The sequence below is a fragment of the Lupinus angustifolius genome, chromosome LG08 (assembly GCF_001865875.1).
Source record: "Lupinus angustifolius cultivar Tanjil chromosome LG08, LupAngTanjil_v1.0, whole genome shotgun sequence".
Lineage (NCBI taxonomy): Eukaryota > Viridiplantae > Streptophyta > Magnoliopsida > Fabales > Fabaceae > Lupinus > Lupinus angustifolius.
The window spans coordinates 10,008,175-10,026,482 of NC_032016.1; the positions used below are offsets into that span (position 1 = coordinate 10,008,175).

The 18,308-nt window shown below is 35.2% G+C and overlaps 3 protein-coding genes and 1 pseudogene across 9 annotated transcripts; 2 read left to right on the forward strand and 2 right to left on the reverse strand.

The window, feature by feature from the left end:
• LOC109354641 (homeobox-leucine zipper protein ANTHOCYANINLESS 2-like) lies at positions 414 to 6,546 on the reverse strand. Of its 5 annotated transcripts, none has more exons than XM_019597270.1 (10): positions 6,505 to 6,546; positions 6,249 to 6,365; positions 4,974 to 5,191; positions 4,750 to 4,867; positions 3,980 to 4,657; positions 3,504 to 3,605; positions 3,213 to 3,422; positions 1,674 to 1,845; positions 1,214 to 1,581; positions 414 to 1,137 (listed from the first exon to the last, which is right to left on the reverse strand). In XM_019597270.1, the coding sequence occupies exons 3-10, from the start codon at positions 5,180 to 5,182 to the stop codon at positions 742 to 744; spliced, it is 2,253 nt and encodes a 750-aa protein (XP_019452815.1). In that variant the 5' UTR covers positions 5,183 to 5,191; positions 6,249 to 6,365; positions 6,505 to 6,546; the 3' UTR covers positions 414 to 741. The 5 variants fall into 5 exon arrangements, with proteins under 5 accessions (XP_019452815.1, XP_019452816.1, XP_019452814.1 ...); XM_019597271.1 differs by having other exon boundaries at positions 6,225 to 6,365; XM_019597269.1 differs by lacking the exons at positions 6,249 to 6,365; positions 6,505 to 6,546 and adding an exon at positions 6,067 to 6,204.
• Positions 8,342 to 8,862, forward strand: LOC109353890 (annotated as a pseudogene).
• On the reverse strand, positions 10,804 to 15,057 carry LOC109354642 (protein IQ-DOMAIN 32-like). Of its 2 annotated transcripts, XM_019597274.1 has the most exons (4): positions 14,565 to 15,056; positions 12,660 to 12,857; positions 12,204 to 12,272; positions 10,804 to 11,770 (listed from the first exon to the last, which is right to left on the reverse strand). In XM_019597274.1, exons 1-4 carry the CDS (start codon positions 14,940 to 14,942, stop codon positions 11,081 to 11,083), a joined length of 1,335 nt encoding a protein of 444 aa, XP_019452819.1. In that variant the 5' UTR covers positions 14,943 to 15,056; the 3' UTR covers positions 10,804 to 11,080. The 2 variants fall into 2 exon arrangements, with proteins under 2 accessions (XP_019452819.1, XP_019452820.1); XM_019597275.1 differs by lacking the exon at positions 12,204 to 12,272 and having other exon boundaries at positions 14,565 to 15,057.
• LOC109354645 (DNA-directed RNA polymerases II, IV and V subunit 6A-like) lies at positions 15,919 to 18,214 on the forward strand. Of its 2 annotated transcripts, XM_019597284.1 has the most exons (7): positions 15,919 to 15,984; positions 16,350 to 16,383; positions 16,640 to 16,812; positions 16,896 to 16,947; positions 17,678 to 17,745; positions 17,864 to 17,935; positions 18,052 to 18,214. In XM_019597284.1, exons 1-6 carry the CDS (start codon positions 15,950 to 15,952, stop codon positions 17,931 to 17,933), a joined length of 432 nt encoding a protein of 143 aa, XP_019452829.1. In that variant the 5' UTR covers positions 15,919 to 15,949; the 3' UTR covers positions 17,934 to 17,935; positions 18,052 to 18,214. The 2 variants fall into 2 exon arrangements, with proteins under 2 accessions (XP_019452829.1, XP_019452828.1); XM_019597283.1 differs by having other exon boundaries at positions 17,864 to 18,213.

Here is an 18,308-nt window from a genome sequence, read left to right on the forward strand (position 1 = left end):
TTATCAATTGGAATTATATAAAAAGATTTGTATTATCAATTGGAATTATATCGAAGAGGTTGCTTTCTATAGAAAAATTTATCAGAAAGATATTCTTTTAACAAATTTCCCAATCTCATTTTGCCTCAAACGATTATTGTATTCCACTTTAAAATAAAATAATTAAAAATTCCTTATTTATCTAACAACCCAATATTTTCACAAATCCTTAATAATTATTTATCATTTTTTTTGTTATCATTATTAATAATGATTATGGTTTTAGTTTATATAATAACTTCATTGACAAGGTGATCTAAACCAAAGTTGGACTAATAATTTATTAAAAAGTTTCTTAAATATACACATATGTGTTGTTATATTGTTTCTCAATAAAAATATAAGCTATACAATTTGGAGAGAAATAAATAAGATATAAAAATGCATTCCATAAAACGAAGTTGTGCACTTATTTTGCAAAGTGTATAAGATGACAAAGAAATTGTTTTTTGAAGAAACAAGAGTGGTGTGACTAACTCGCTGGTCAACGAGTCAATACCCGAACCACCATTACCAGAAAACTTTGCATGCAGCAACTAACACACGTTTCTTTTTCGTGGTTCGTTCTTGACTCAAACCTTTTCTCTCTCACTCTCTTCTATAGTTCTATATATGAACCCCTTTTTCTGTTTTCATTTTCAACACAAAAAAACAAAAACTATTCAATGAGGTATCATTTTTTTGCATTTAACAAAATGGTTGTCATGCAACTCTGAGGGCACCTTTTATCTTCTGAATAGTGCATGATATGAGGTTATTCACTGTATCAACCGATTCCATTGTCAGCTTCGCTGTCGGGAGGTTATTCACCAGAATTTGGAACCCGACCGTCAGCAAGCTTCCACCTTCATCCTTGCCGCCACCGCCCTTCGGTATATTCCCATTGCAACTGTTGTTCGACGTGCTATACCTGGAGGATTGACAGTCAGGAAGGATGGCAAAGCCGGAAGGCAAGAGTGCAACATATGCTGAATCTCCGCCACTCATCACCACATTCAAGGATTGCACGTCAACTGGTGCATATACTACTACCGAGCACGAAGAATCCGTCCATGTTTCTTGTAGAATCAGCATGCTGCTATCATTGGCATTAACGGCCTGCAAAGATGGCAGATTATTAGAGTATATAGTATTACATGCATTTGAAAGAAATCCATCCGGTAAGAGCACTTACACTAGCACGAAGGAGAGAAACACAATTTCCATGTCCTTGTCCTTTGGCAATGTGAACCATCTCCTGCATTGGTCCACCATTTGACAAAATATCCCACTCACTTCGGAGTTGTTCGTTGCGCAGAAAGTTGAACAGCCTTTGCTGTGACACCGGCATCCAAACAGAAGTTGCAGCACTAAGCACAATCCCAGGAGGCTCACCTGGATCGTCAACATTCTTCCTTGTCATCACCCTCATGTCATCACCCAAAGTTCCCACAGGAAGGCTTTCCCACTTGCGAGCCGATGAAGCACAAACCCCAGAACAGAAGTTACTGGTCATGCGTTGTGCCAGCTTCAGCATGCTTCTTCGGCCAGCCTGGCTCAAAGCTGGAAAAGAAATGTATGCCCGTGAGAAAGTTAAGTTCCGACTTCACACTGTTCATTAACATGATGAGACAATAACATTGTAGCATATTTACCTGTGTGATCATCACTTGTGATAGAGGACATGAGGATCGCCAAGCATTCACACTGTCTTTGGAGCGTAGCGATCCAGCGATGAGCTCCGAACCCAATGCCAGAATTAAGCAATGGGCGATAGAGTTGGTGCACAACACTCTCATCGTACTGCCAATGCTCAACCCAAGTAACCTACACCAGTGCAACACATGTACTTCAGGTAAATAGTCCATAAGAACTGAAGTGTTACCTTTCAAATTTCAATACCAACAACCAAGCCATTAGTCCAACTAAGTGAGTCAGCTACATGGATCAAATGATGTCATAAAGCTCTAGCATAAACCATGTCTATTGATAAAACATTCATCTCTAAATCTTTCGTAATCATTTACCTATGGTTTTTCTTGACAACCTTCTGCCTCTAGAAATTGGACTAGCCTACTCTCCTGACTAGAGCTTCTAACGACCTCCTTCACACATGCGCAACCCACCTAAGACACGATTCTACCATCTTTTCTACAATAAGAGCTACCCTAATTTCTCCTTAATGCTTTTGTTCATAATCCTATCTTGCCTAGTGTGTCTACTCATCCATTGCAACATTTAAATTTCGATAACAGTGGAAGTAAAAAACACTACTAAGTACTAAGTTACCTGAGATTAAAATGCAGTACATAATGAAGGCTTTCATGTCTCTTTTTAATTGAACAATGTAACACAATTCACATTTAACTAATTATGAAATGTTGACAAAAACCCTAGGCTAGTTATAAATTAATAACTCAACCTCGAAGTTTGTAGAGGATTAATTTAAAAAAAGTAGAGCCTGAAACAAATGTCAAAACGATATAGGTACATACCAACATGGTTATAAAGTTATAGACTTTATTAATATTATAAAAACCAGTGTGATTATATTAAAGGACACAGATTAACACATCACCGGTCTCCATTATATTATAACAGCAAAGGACTGGATCCAGGTAATAACAGTCTCATACACAGAAAAAAATGGCACATGTATACAAAAGGAGATAGGAATAGAAGCAGCAATTGTATTTCTAATACACCACAGATTGAAGAATCCAAGATTTAAAATTTCTATGCAATTTTATATACTAAAAGATGCTGACAAAAATGAAATTTCAGATTATCATTGAACTATATAAGCCTTGATTCCCAAATCTCTAGGAGTACCATTGCAAAATTAAGATACAGACAATAAGCAACCCTTACTTCAAAGTTAGAACATTATTAAAATATAATTTAACTAGGGAAGCATCTTCTCTGGTAAAAATAACTTGGAAAAAATAACTTCTCAAGCAACATCCAACTTTATCATCTTTCAAGCAGTCACACTGAAGGAAACAAAGTTTTTAGGGCAATTAAACACTATAAATTTTTGTAGCATGGAGAAGGGCTGCAAGTGTCAGGTCTTGCAAAACTATGACATCGGCTATGACTCTATGACGAAACACACTATTCACCATCAAAAGGAAGAAAAGACCCACAAATTAGAAAACAAACATGAGTCTAAAGAAACTTAGATTTTCACTTACCTTGGAGTAACCATTGGGCATATCCTGCACAACACAGCCGGAAGGAAGCCTCCTACAGGTCATGAACTGTGTGTTGGCAGCATCTCGGCCAATCTCAACAGAAACATCGACCACAGCCCATACACCTTCTGCATGCTGCTTACAGAACCGAAGGAATCGCACTTGACGAATGGGAACAAGTGGTGAAAGCAATTGAACCTCAGAATGCATCTGAAATGCATGACCCTTATCAGTTCCATCCAACTAGGGAAAAGTGAAGTAAACATACAGCATAGAAACAATGAGACATACCAATAGTAAAGCGCCATTTCTGGTTCCACCCATGCCGTTAGTTATAACATCAAGGGGCACAGCTCTAGCAATAATAGATGGAAACATCTCCGCCCATCGATTCTATTGAAAGAAATGATAAATAAATAAATGAAATATCTTAAACAAACCAGCAAAAATATTTAGTATATGATAGCCAAAGCCTATCAGGAACAAAAGCCTAAACCAATCAATATGTTATACTAGAAGGACATTGCTTTGATCCATATGACAATTCTACAAGATGGATATTGAATACAATGAAGATCAACAACAAATCAACAATGGCTTCAAAAACTAGAACTAGTAGTTTCATCACTCAAATATTGTCTAATTTAACCCACCTATATCAAACAATAACAAGTTTGTTTTAACAGATTCATAATTTACAAGTAACAGTTCAAATTTTGCAATAAAATCGGCTAAATAACTCAAGCCTGAGAATATGAGCATCATACCGCGTCCATCAATGTTTCGATTAGCGCTAAACTGTTAATGATTACTATCCCAGTTTCTCTTGTAGCATCAGTTGCATAACCAGCAGGTTTTGGAGAAAACAACCTTGCATACTCCTCATGGTTCAGCACTTCCTTCTCGCCATCCAAACTCTTAATCCAAAGAGGGCTATCTGCTTGAGCCATCTTTATTAATTCCTCCATCGCGGCCAATGCAAGGTCTATAAATATAGATCTCTCAAGTTGTGCATCATTTCCCAACAATCCCATTGGTGATCTAATCCCAGGTATTGCAGGTGGAGAGGTCAAGACTCCATCTCCAAAATCAAGTCCCATTGGTAAGGGAGTGCCGACATTGCTTGAACCACCAATCCCCTTCATTCCAATTCCAAGTTCTAGGCCAGAATTTGCAGCGGAGAGAGACATCGGACTGCTCAATGATGAGATCGGCTTGCCAAGAAACTTGTTTGTTAAGGAAACTATACGAGTCAATTCATCCTTTAGTCGAGCATTTTCAATTCTAATCTGGTGCTCCTCGAATGAAATTTGGCCAGGAAGGGCTGGGCCACCACAACTGTTACATACTGGGTTTGACATGGCATCTTTTATCATATTGTTCTCAGCTCTAAGCCTCTCATTTTCCTGTCTAAGCATTATGTTCTCGTGGCGTTCCAGTTGGGTCTGATTCACGAAAAGGCAATCCAATTAGTAAAATATCAAAACTGCATCAAACTGCATAAAAGTGCAATATATTACTTTCAATTCAAATTAACCTTCATTTGGGTTCTTCGATTCTGAAACCAGAATTTGACTTGCTTATTCTCCAGGCTCAGCCTCTTACTAAGATCCAACCTTTGCTTCTCATCGGGATGGGGACACTCCTTGAAGAAACTGAAAACCAATAAAAGCATAAGCAAGAAACAAATCACTGTTAACACATAACTCAATCACATATAAGAAAATTATAAAAAGGTTTCAAAATTTCATGAAGCCCTACGATTCAAGCTCTTGAATTTGGTGAGGAGTGTGTCTATGATATCTCTTTTTCCTCTTTGGATGACCATCACCAGCATCCTGATCATCACCAGAGGCGCCATCAAAATTATCGCTTCCTGAACGGCTTTCATACTCATCATCCCTCATCCTCCCCGTCAAACCAGTATCGAAGTTTTCACAAATGAGACCCATGTCAGTATGGCCCTCCATTTTCCTTGGCTGCACAACAGTCTCATCAGCAACAAAAGAAGGATAAATAATAGCATGCACACATCAAATAAAATTCATTGTCAATAAAGGATAAAACAAAATGCTCAAAGATGGAGGCCAAAACCAAACAAATGATTAGACATAAAACTAAGAAAGAGAAGGAAGATGAATCTTGCATTGAACTAGAAATAGATTGAGAAATATCAATCATCAAAGTTACTTCCAATCAAACCCTCAAACCTGAACAAAGATTTCTATTCCTTCCACCCTGACTTTTATGTTCTCTAGTTATTTTTTCCCTTTAATTTATCACTAGCCCTTTTGCCAAGGGACTTTTTAGTTTTTAATATCTAACTCTTCAACTTTTTGACTTTTAAACAAGATTGAGCTAAAACTGACAATATTGAATTTCTTAAAAGAAAAAAGTAGAGCAACCCAGAAAACTGTTTCCTTGTCAACACCCCATACAAGACTTTTAACACTTTTTCTCTCTCTTGTAGGAAGCTTATTCCAGAAGCAGATGGAAAATGGGAACTGGACAAGAAAGTTTCTTCCTTTCTGATCCAAGGTTCACACCTGCCTCTTATTTCTGCAACCCGTCAGAACATAAACCACAAAACCAGTGACAAATAATGGAGTGAGAGATAATCCCTACTTTTTCTATATTTCACACTTGACCCGATTCGTTGTCAGTGTTGACTTAAGAATTCTGAAAGAGACACACCCAGAAAGGAGAAAATACAAAGAGGTTGTCTAGGCCACACAAAAAAGAATATATATGATAACACAAAAGATTCAGAATTTTTTAAGAATAAAAGAGACAAGAACAAAAACAAAAACAAAATGTTATCTCACGTATCTCAGAGTCAAATTCACACACCAACCTGACTTTTGAAATGCATCACACTAAATCTAAAAGCAAAAGAAGCTAGTTTGAGATACCATTCTCTCTCTCTCTCTCTCTCTCTACCCCCACAGTACTGAATAGTGATATAAGTAAGAAATAGAGAAACGGAAAAAGTTAGATAGCATAGAAACCAACCCCAGGTACGGAAGAAAATGATACCTTTTAATTTGACAGTGTAGAAAGTAACAAAACCAAGTAAGACTAATGGGTTCCACGCGCAGAAAATTAAAAAGTTACACTTTTCTTTCAGATTCTTGTACTCTCTCTATCTGGGATCTGTGGAAGAGAAAAGGACACACAAAATATTATATACAAATAGTCAATTAAAGCATAAAATAATATATATATATATATATATATATATATATATAGACTTTATTTAAATAATAACAAAAAAAATGGTGGTGGAGCTGACTGAATATTCATAAAGTCAATGACTTTGGTCTCTCTTACTTGTTTTTTTGTAATCTAATGGCTTCTTCATTCACTTATATCAACATTTTTTTCTTCTCTATGTGGACGCTATATAGAGTTATACTCTTTCTCTCTCTACAAATTCTTCTGTTTCTGTAGAAAATTGATTATTATAGGTGGAGATACAGTGTGGGAGGAGTGTGGGGTCCACTTATGAAACAGGGGCGTCGTATCGTGATGTTCGCCCTCAACCCCATTCTCACTTGGAGCGCGTGATGCACAAGTTTCTTACTATGTCAACTATAACAACATGCTTTGTCTTTTTTTCAAAGGTTGTGGTTGTATGTGTGTTGGACCATGGTAACATTCGTGGTTGTCTGAAAGTGGGAAGAAAAAAGCTTGAATGAATACATATATAACACGTCATATTTAGAGACAAATGTATTTATGATGATTGATATAATCATTTATGATTAAATTTTTAATGTGTAGATAAGAATTAATTGGTTGTCTCCGCATATATATGTCTTTATGAGTCTTTCTCTAGATCGAGGATTAATGAGTGACGTGGCTCATGGTGATGGAGAGTGTCCGAATTTGTTAATGAGTGGCGTGACGGTAGGATTTAATGGATTGGATTATGAATGTTACATATCCAATCTTCTCTCATTCTCTCTGATTTGCCTCATTTTACCTTTTTCTATATTAAGAAGGACAAAAAATGTATAGAATATTAGTGTAAGACACTTTTACCCTATATAGTATTCATATTTAATAATAATTAATTTTTTTAAAATAATCAAAATGAATAATATAATGTATAAAAAATCATATATATGTTTTGATTCTTACTTTTTTAAAGTTGTGCCAAAGAATTGATTAAAATAACATATAAACAACCACAATATATAATATAAAATCTATAACATCAATACATAAAATATAAATGTTAGAGTGACACTTGCAAACTCAATGAATGAAGTGAATATACTTGCAAATAACCTATAAATAACAAATGTTAACAAAAATCACTCTGTCATTTTGAATCACGTTTCAAAGATAGTTCGAATATCAAATTTATTAAGTGAAAAAAATACAATTCTTAATTAGGGGCATTTATTTTCAAGTTATCTTATAATATTCTTACCATGACATTTCTGAAAATGCTGGGAGTAGGAATGTTATTAACCAATAAATTCTAAAACATGCTTGTTCGGTATTTATTATTATTATTATTATTGGGATTTAAAAAACATGGGAAAGAAAGTGAGAGAATGTGAGCTATTATTATTTCCATGCCATGAGCAAATAATATGGCCCTTATGGAGGAAATGAAAATTAGCAAATAATAATACCCACGAATAACTTTTGTTTATAAAAAAACATGCATCAGATGCGGAAAATTATTTAATATCAATTTAACGTTTCCACTAATACAGTCACAACATTATACACTAAATAAATATAAATATACCCGTTGTCCTGCGAAGATTAATAGCATTTATCAAAGTTGACACATGAAGTTCTTCCATGAAATAAAATTTATCAACTTCATATATAGTTCATTTGGGATGAAGAAATAGGTATACTTTATCCTTTCTCATGGGTTTGACAAGGGTGGCTTACTCACTATTGAGTCATTCTCACTTCTAGAGCTTGAGGTTATACACGTTTTTTTTGTACTACTAAGGATATTTTTGGTAAAAAACTAATTCATTTTTTGGGTTCGTGAGGTTACACATGTTAGCCACATTATATGTTACTTTAAAGTTTAATCTTTCATATATTTCAATCAAATGTCAATGACTGTTTATTAAGGTGGAACTAAGCATATTGTTATGGAACTTAGTACAATGGGAAGTTTCAGAGCATTGAGAATAGATGAGGTGCTGAAACTTCTTACTATACCCATGTGCATATGCAGTTGTAGAATGCTCCACAGTGTTTCAACCTTTTGCTACCCAGACCCAATTCCAGACAAACAAGGATCACCTGTCCCAAAAAGTTTTTGTACATATATCCTAAACCAATCACATTCCAACAAGTAACATACAAAAGTTATTTTATGCTTTTTATGATGATTGTTTTTAATTACATGACAATCTTTAATTGGATTAGGACACCTAAAATGGGACAGATGATCTTCATTCATTCAATAAACCTTAGCTAGTTGCCATGCAATGTCTAGCTTCAAAATCATTGCTAACTCAGGTGCTGATTATAGTAGCAGACTATCTGTTGTAAGATGCTTAATGGGCCTCATTAACACTTACAACCCAAATGCTACAGCTACCTTGCCAGGTTTTTGGGTCTTTATTTGGGCTTCACCATTGATCCAAATACAGACTACACTTTGTAAGTCTCTTATGTGGGTCCAATCCTCTAACAATTATGAGCAAATTACAATTCCAAGTGAGATGTTTTTTGTCTAAAATCTTCTAACAATCATGAGCAAAGTGCATTCTCAGTATTGTAATAAATATTTTCATTTGCCTAGGCATTTTTTCTATGACAAAAGTCACATTTTCAAGTTTCAGGATTACTAAGAAACAATTTTTGCAGACCATGAAAGAGGTCAAATAGGATGCACTGCCTGTCTAATTTTTTTTACAATATCAGTATATCATCTATGCATCGAAATAATATATTGTTGAGATATAAGATTATGATAGTTGAATGCATAGACCAACATAAATGGATATTCCTGCCATATTGAGTATAAACCAAAGTTTTAGATAAATTCATTTACATGGATGGGGCAGGTGAAGGTTATTCATTGCATAAATGGCCATAAGTAATTTTACCTGACATAGTATGTGACACATTTGAATATTTGATAGTCTTAGCTGTTGAGTTGTACTGAGTTCTGATTATAAAATATCCAACACCCATTTCTCAGGACATTGCCACACCCCACCTAAAATTAATGCTTTAATATTAATTAATCATGTTTGGTGGTTGTTGCATCTGTAAACATTGTCTCACCCATCCTCAAATACCTTAATGAAACTGTTAATGATGAAACCTATTATTAGCTTTTTAGCAATTCACAATTGAGTCTCACACTTTTGTTTCTCATTGGTATTAGTATCAAGTACCCAACATGTTTAAAAGATAAACTTTTGTTTCTCCTTTTCTCTCTCTCTCTCTCTTTGTAATCCAATAAACGAAACAAGTTCCTCACACTTCTTTGGGGTTGCTGAACTATTAGTTTAGCAGTTCAATTCAAAGTGATTCAAATAAACTGTTTTTAAATTTTCAACTTTCATGTGATTGATAAAAAGGTAATAATTTTGGCATAATGAATGACATCACACTTTACAAAAGCAGCAAGAGAAAGGTGCAGTTGAAGTTGCCATATGATAGAAAGGTTTGTATATATAAAAGGAGAAGAAAAGTGAAGTCTTAGTGGGATTGCTACTATTTCAACATCACATTTTTTTGTTTCACACTTATATATGTTGTATTGGAGGTAATCATGTTTGAGTCGGGACATCATAGATATGTGAGGTTAACTTTCATAGCGAGTATTTTTTATCCACAAGACTCGAACTTGAGAACTTACTTAAAAAAATTAAACATGTACTACTTGAACGGACATCACATTCGACATGCATACTTTTATTTCTCATTTTTTATTTACTATTTACACGTGTCTAAGGCCACGGTCCCCTCACGTAGTAGTAGTCTAAGAAGAAAAAACAAAAAACTAAGTCACTTCATATGTCAAATATTTTGTCCTTTTTGTTTCATATCTATTTCTCACATAATGGACAACCGAAAGGCTAAGATCTATAGTTTCCGTGAATTTAAAGTGGATAAATCAAAATAGGAATACTATGCAAATTGAATAGTTACCATATGTAAAGGTTTCCTGCTGAAACAAAAAAAAACTTTCTTGTACCAATGGAATTTTTAATTTTCATACATATATATATATAATGGTGGGTACATGTACATGTGATGTAGTGGATTGACTACAGCCATGCAAATAAAATTACCTGGATAGGTGTTACCAGTAAATGAAGCCAGTAAATGAAGCCATCAAGACATGCTACAACAATTTACTGGATTTGAAGCCTCTAATATTATCAGACTGGTATTGTTGGATACCAAAGTTTGATTAAAATATTTTTAATTATCACTTTCCCTTTCCGATAAAGACTTGTAGTATTGCATAAAAAAGTAGAATCTCCGATAAATAATGTTAAGCCAAGCATGATTACCCTGAAAGCATCGACTGCATTAATATATTATTCATATGAAAGGGCTAATCTAATTCAATGTAAGTTATGATTCAAAACATGCAATGTTTCCTTAGTGAATACATTGGAATACATTCAAACCCAGTCATGATTTAGTAAATAGTAATCAAAACATATAACAAGGTTTATGGACAAAGACTATAGGACTAATGGTAAAATAATTACACACTAAAACTGCTGCAACACACACAAACATACAAACACAATGTATTTTTTTTCTTCATTTTTTTTGGGTGGGGATTGTCTTCATTCCAAAGCAAAGGCAATGTTACCTCAAATTGGTAATCCCAGTTCTGTTCAAATGGCTTGTGTTCATAAATCAGAATAACTGTCTGAATTATTAGGCCCTACATCCCAAAGACCCTGAACAAACCTCTTGGTAGAACTAGAACCATATCTATCAAACTCCAACCTTTGCCTTGGTGCACTTTGTGATCTAACCTTAGCTCTAGAAGATTCAGTGTTTGCCATGTAATTGGGGTAACCCATGTACCCATTGAAGTAACCCCATGAACACTCACTTCTTGTAGGAGTAAATGGTCCTCTCCTTGCACCACTTTTGGAAGAGGCGGAAAATGTTTGTGGACTATTATTACTTGTTCTTGAAGCTAACTCTTCTTTTCCTTTGTTTAACTTCAAAGAGCTTAACTGTAACACCTCCCTTGATGACAGACTTTGATTAAGTGCTTTAGTTGAACGTTTTGACGGAGAAGACTCGTATGCCATAAAGCTCTTATTATTATTGTTGTAATCAGAACTCAAGTTATAATAATGTTGTGATGTCTGAAAGGAGCTACCACCAGCATGGTGAGATTTGAAGTTTGGCTTCCAAGTATCTACTTCAAGAATCTTGTCACTCTTCTCATCATCAAGGTGTCCATTTTTCAAAGTATTTCTTGTTTGGCTACACATATTTTCTTCCATCCAATGATCTAACCAATTTGAATCAAGCTGCCTTCTCTCTGAGTCGATGTTCCTAAAATTTGCATTGGAACTACATCTCTGCAAGTTGAAGAATCAAAAGATGCAATTGACGTAGTCAGTAAATAATTCCGCAGATTTTTAGTCAACCGATTCAAACTGGAATGCATATTCTCACATGAGTTTCATGTGACAAAATAAGCTTTTTAAAATTAAGCTAAAAAAAACTCTCTGATAAGCTTATTCAAATAAACTACATAGCCTACAGGAATTTCTTAAGCTATTTCCATAAGCTTAAGAAAATAAGTTATTCTTATCAACATAAATAAGCTCTTTCAAATGTCTAAAGAAATGGAGATAAAGGCCTTTGAAAGGATACATTAACTAATATAGATATGTTACCCCTTAAGTAAAATCTCATTCTTAATATGAATTTGCTTTTATGCTAAAGTATGTCCTTTTAAATCATCTATCAATCTCACAATCATTTTCATATGAGGAAAGAGTCGTGTACCTTGAGGATAGAAGATCCATCAAATTTTGTACTATAGGCATGATGTGGGTGCTCATATTCTTCAGGGACCTGCAATTAAGTACATTTTTATTTATTAAAAAGACAGGTTAATGGTTAATAAGTCACTTTTTACAGAGTAATATAAATCACCAATCCTTTTAAGCATGATATTTCACATTTCAAAGCTAACCACAGTCCAACCTAAAACAGCATGTTCAAGCATATTTTGCAATTTGCTATTGAGCTTGCTCAGCTTTTGCAACAAGCTATTTGTGCCAGGGTGGAAAGTTATTCAAGCTAAGAGGGAAAAAAGGGAAAACATCCAAAAAAGTTACATTTTTAAAGGTGGCATCATTTGTAGAAAAAGAGGTTCCATTTTGTATGGTGCATTTGCCTTTCTCTAACAAGTTAATTAGGGTCAGCTTACTTACTAAAATAGAGAAAATATAAACTTACAGGGTAATGAGAAAGTGAAGCCTTGAAAGAATACACATTATCTGATGAATGCACACGAGTAGCACGTGCCTTGGACTGCAATCGCACCAATGTTTGCATGCGTCTGAGTATATCTGCAGTTTGCTTTCTCACAATGTGTCCCCTCACCAATGCTTGCAACTTCACCAATGCTTTAAGTGCTCTCAACGCCCTCTTTGCCTTTCAAAATCCATCCAAAAAATGTTATTTACATATAGCATTTAACATATTGTAATAACAACACCCAAATCCTGAAAAAATAATATTGTTCATAGTATATTGTAATGTAATTAACCATCTCATATTACAAACAAAATAATACAAAGAGAGTGGTTTTTCCTTTTGAATTGACAAGGCCAAGAAAACGAGTTGACATCAAATAGAGTAATCCAAAGCCAGAAAAAAGTTAAACTAGATAGAGGTTTATCAACCTGCTCGTCAGACTCATATTATATTCAGTAATGGAAAAGAAACCCTACCAACCAATTAGTACTGAGGCCGAGGATGGGGATATGCTGTCCCCAAACCTGTCCTCAGCCCTGTCCCTAACCGATCACAATGAAACAAAAATTAATAAAGTCATGAATATTTAATTTTTTTAACTGATATGATATAATATGATTGGTTTGGGACATACTTTGAGACAACATATCCTTGTCGCTAAGGCCCATGACCTAATCCATGGTTGAGATGATGGGTTGGCACAGGGCCCCTAATCTTTTGTGTTGTTTTGTCTACAAAGAAAATATATGGGGGCCATTCTACTTTGCCTGCTGGAAAGGTAACTATCATAACTCACAAATTATGTGGGGCTCCTTTACACCACACACGTTAAACTTTGCTCTCTTCAATTTTCTTGGCCTGGAATTCTCACACGCAGCAATTCCAAAAGAAGGGCTTAAATTTTTAGATGATTCATGTTGTTGCACACAAGTAGTTTTTTCCTTTACATACAGACATCTCAAACATAGTAAACATATTTTTATTATGAGATCGCAGACATAATTAAACTATATATCCAAAAATATGTAACATTTTCTGTTGGAAGTTTCGCTCGTGTATAAAGCCAAAAAGTTCATAAGAGAAGGCGGCAGAGAACACACTGAACAAAGAAGTGGAAAAGTAACTAATTCATTCATTGTTAAGATGTGTAACTCATACAACCATGTTATTTGCACAACTAAATTATCTGAGTTCCATGTACAATTTTCTTATTGAAAAAAGGAGGTCTCTGACCATTTCTTTCTTTTTTCCCTCTTATTATTACTCTTTATCTAAAATTGAAGATTATCAATTTGGTTTTACAAAAACATAAATGTGAAAAAGGTATGCAGCACGTCATGAAAAGATAATAGTTCCAAAAATGAAAAGTTACTGAGGGAGTGAAGTAAAAAGATTGTGCAGTTTGATATTGATGACATAAAGTAAATTGTCAGCAATAAGATCCAGAGAGAACACACACTTCTACAATCTTACTATACACCAAAACAAAAATGATATTTAATTAATTTTATAAACTTTATTTATTAATTTTGGATGCAAGCAAAGTGTGGTGTAGGGGGAAGGGGACCAAAACTAATGTTCACTGAAGATGTTGCTTTCACTGCCTCCAACTACAATCAATTCTTTTTAAATAATACAATAAAATCTCAACTCGTGTTTCTTTCTACACAAAATCTGTTAACAAAAATTTCATTTCAACTAGACAAAGAACAAAATTGAAATTAGCAGATATCATTCTATCACCATGGAATAATTCCAAGCTAAAAATATAGTAATAAAAACTTCGAACATCAGAAACAAGCGTGACTATATATAATTCCAATGATATCATCGTAAAATGAAAGACAAGAAAAGATTAACTTTCCTTTTTAATAATTTTCTTACCAAGTAACTGCGAAACAAGGATTGTATTTTAATGGCGGCAGTTTCCTCCGCCCATCTCCTCCGGCTGACATGCACCGTCGTAGTAGTGGCCCTGGTATTATTATTAGTGAGTCTAACTACCTCGGCGGCTGCATGAGCGGCAGCGATAGCTGCTTCAGCGACGGCAGCGGTAGCGGCAGCAACGGCGATAGCATGCTTGGTAGCGTCCAAGGAGGAAGAAGAGTGAAAGTGGTTGGTGGAGGAGGATGGTGGCGGAAGAGAATTATGAGTGTTGGTGTGTTTGGAGAAGGTCCATCTTCTTTTATTTTCCTTACTGGATTTGGAAGCCGAGGCTTGAGTTGGTTTTTTGGCGCCGAAAAGTCGCCGGAGAAAGCCCATAACTTAAGTCATTGGTGGTGGCTGAGTGGGTTTTGAACAGTGTGAGAGTGAGAGACAAAATGAAAACGAAAATGGAAATTGGTTTAAGAAGTGACCGGAACTGTTATTTGTTGGTAGAAAGAGTAGTGTATTATAACAATCTTTGAACCTCACGCGCCTTTTATAAAACCTTTCTCTACACTCGCAACTCTCAACGTGTGATTGTTTATGTTATGGGCCATAACTTATGTCCAAAGCCCACTCAACCTAATTGTTTTTCTATGTTTGGCATTGAGGAATGGGTATAGGACTATAGCTAGTAGTTAGTATTGGCAATTACTACATACATCTACATACTCAAACAATGTTAGGGTGAATATGTGTAGGCTGGTTTTTAAATAGGTATAACATATTATATCATACCGTCCTAAATATAGGCAGAGGAGTTTCAGGCCGCCCTAAATTAAAAAACATTTAAAATGATATGTAAAAGGAACATTGCAAGGTACTATATATTATTTCTGATTTTTTATTTCACTACTGAAACATTGCCATATTCATGTTAGCATACGGGATGTATAGATGGGCCGACACATATCCGAACATGCAGTTAATTGGTAAGATATTATATTTTGGAAAATTGATACATTGTACTCAAACGGTAAGAACGTGAAATACTCTTGTCATAATTGACCCATCAAATTCTTATTGTAATATTCATTGATGCATGTAGGTCGTCCTACCCGCCCATTTGAAATGTCCGTAGACAAAAATGACATGTTGGGTGGATGTTTTAGGATAAATGGGCAAAAAAATTATGTTGTGCCCGCCCAAAACATGCGGACGGATAGACGGGCCTGATGGGCATGGCCCGAATTGCCAATGATACTAGTAGAAGAAGGAGGGATATTTATGAAATTTGACAAGTTGTGCAAAGTTGTTGCTGTTGTTGTATATATATAATAAGGGGTATTGTAGCTGTGAGGGTTTATTTAGGTCTCTCTTTCTCTCAGACATTCAATTTGAACATGGCAGACGACGACTATGATGACATTGATATGGGGTCCTCTCTCTTTCCCAACTCTTTCTGTCTCGCACACACTCAAATTAGGGTTTCCCCAATTCAATTTCCATAATTTTAAAACACTTTGATGCAAAACCCTATCACGTCTTTCTTTATTTCGTTCCATATAAACCCTACTTTCATAACGTATTTTTGTTCCCCTTTCTTATCATTAACAAAAATGAAAACTTTTTAACGCTACACTTTATGTATTTCACCACGTTCCTTTACCCCCTTTTCTTGTTAGGGTTCTAGGTTTCCTACGTTTATGGTAATAAATTATTTTGTTTTATACTTCTGCATTTTTTGTAGTCTGAATGTCCGTTACTATTGTAAGATTTCTGATAGGAAAATTTGTGATGCAGGTACGAAGAGGAGCCACCGGAGCCCGAGATTGAAGTACGGAATTCTTTCCCTATCGCCCTTTTTGTAAAACAAATTAGAGTCCGTTTGGTTCAGATTATCTAATAATCTAGTTCATAATCTGAATGCCCTAAAATGAAGTTTGAAAATTATGCTTATTTCACCCAAAACAGTTGTAGGAGATGATTATATTTTGCCAAACGTCTTCAGCTTTAGAAATAACATTAATTCTTTGCAGCTGAATGCATAACAAGCATGTGATGAATTAATGGAATTATTGATTGATGTGCAGGAAGGTGCAGAGGAGGATGTGGATAACAACAGAAATGAAGAGGAAACTGGAGAACCTCTTGTAACTGAGGATAAGGAAGATGAACAACCAATCGAGCGGCCTCGAAAGACATCTAAATATATGACCAAGTATGAGCGTGCTAGGATTTTGGGTACACGTGCTCTTCAAATCAGGTTTTCTTCCTAATATTATGAGTCCAAGATTCTGCTTCTTGATATTTTGCGATGCTATAACATGTTTCTTTCTGGATGATCAGTATGAATGCACCTGTCATGGTCGAGTTGGAGGGGGAGACTGACCCACTTGAGGTAATTCAAACTTTTGTTCTGCTTGTGGTTTGATACTTTCTTTCTTGAGATGGGTACTGTGGTTGAGATCAGTGTCAATATGTAATTGTCAAATATCTATTCTGAACTGCAGAAAATACTTCAGCTTCTAGCTTTAACCATTTTAGTGATCCTTTGGTCTCCTTCATTGAATGCCATGCCTTGATGTGCATACTACAAATGTGTGCTTGTAATCTTGTATGCATTAATGTAGCTAAGTACCTGGTATATCTGTGACTGTGTTAAAGTTTACCTTTGGAGCATGCCCACTTTCCTCCAATTTGTCATAGTTAATTTATTTACTTTATTTTCCAACCATGATGGTTTCATTATCTGCCTGTAATTTTGGTTATATTTAGTTTTCACTTTTTAAATATTGGCATTTGGTATCTGTATTAGGGTACCTGGTATATTTGTGACTGTGTTAAAGTTTACCTTTGGAGCATGCCCACTTTCCTCCAATTTGTCATAGTTAATTTATTTACTTTATTTTCCAACCATGATGGTTTCATTATCTGCCTGTAATTTTGGTTATATTTAGTTTTCACTTTTTAAATATTGGCATTTGGTATCTGTATTTTGTTCGTTAGCTCTGCTATGGATTCTTCATTTCTAATTAACTTCAGTTGTACGATAGCAGTAGCTTTCCATTTATTTGAGATTCTGCCTAGGTAAAGTACTATCTGACAGCTCTCGTAATCCATTTGATCAGATTGCTATGAAGGAGCTTCGAGAGCGGAAGATACCCTTTACCATCCGTCGCTACTTGCCTGATGGAAGGTAATTACTGGCTGTTATACAAATTAGGGACTTGTTTTGGTTCTATAGATGAGGTCAGGGGCTGATGTTGTCCTTTATGTCATACTCATTTGTTATAACTTTTGGCAAAATTGTCCAGCTATGAAGATTGGGGAGTTGATGAACTGATTGTGGAAGACTCCTGGAAGAGGCAAGTGGGTGGTGAATGATGGCTTGAACAAAAACATGTGGGGAGGAGGGAATGACCTTCTCATGACCCTATCTTTGATTTGTTGGAAGTTGATACTGTTTATGGTGCCTACTGTAAACTTGACTTATAAGTTATAGCCTTGTATTAATTTTTGCTTGTCTATATATCTCCAGACTCAAGACTATGGCTTCTGTTGTCGTTATCAGTTATTAGGACACACTAAGTTCAATGAACATTGGAGTGATGATGCCTCTTATTAAGCTGATTTTCTTGTTATAGCTTGTTTTGGGTACTCCCTTTTTCTTTGTTTCTAGTAGAAATTATTGCAAAGCACTACGGAAATTAAATACGAGGGTATTAAGAAACGTCCTGCAACTTTACTCAAGATCTGCCA

What these genes read in the sequence shown, in the direction of transcription:
- LOC109354645 (XM_019597284.1), top strand. Translation starts at nt 15,950, where the DNA reads ATGGCAGACGACGACTATGATGACATTGATATGGG. An exon ending in TATGATGACATTGATATGGG is followed by an intron (nt 15,985 to 16,349) that starts GTCCTCTCTCTT and finishes TTTGTGATGCAG; the next exon opens with GTACGAAGAGGAGCCACCGG. An exon ending in ACACGTGCTCTTCAAATCAG is followed by an intron (nt 16,813 to 16,895) that starts GTTTTCTTCCTA and finishes CTGGATGATCAG; the next exon opens with TATGAATGCACCTGTCATGG.
- LOC109354642 (XM_019597274.1), bottom strand. Translation starts at nt 14,942, where the DNA reads ATGGGCTTTCTCCGGCGACTTTTCGGCGCCAAAAAACCAACTCAAGCC. An exon ending in CCTTGTTTCGCAGTTACTTG is followed by an intron (nt 12,858 to 14,564) that starts GTAAGAAAATTA and finishes GGATTTTGAAAG; the next exon opens with GCAAAGAGGGCGTTGAGAGC. An exon ending in ATGGATCTTCTATCCTCAAG is followed by an intron (nt 11,771 to 12,203) that starts GTACACGACTCT and finishes TTCAACTTGCAG; the next exon opens with AGATGTAGTTCCAATGCAAA.
- LOC109354641 (XM_019597269.1), bottom strand. An exon ending in TGCCCAATGGTTACTCCAAG is followed by an intron (nt 1,846 to 3,212) that starts GTAAGTGAAAAT and finishes GCACTGGTGTAG; the next exon opens with GTTACTTGGGTTGAGCATTG. An exon ending in TTTCTCTCCTTCGTGCTAGT is followed by an intron (nt 1,138 to 1,213) that starts GTAAGTGCTCTT and finishes CCATCTTTGCAG; the next exon opens with GCCGTTAATGCCAATGATAG.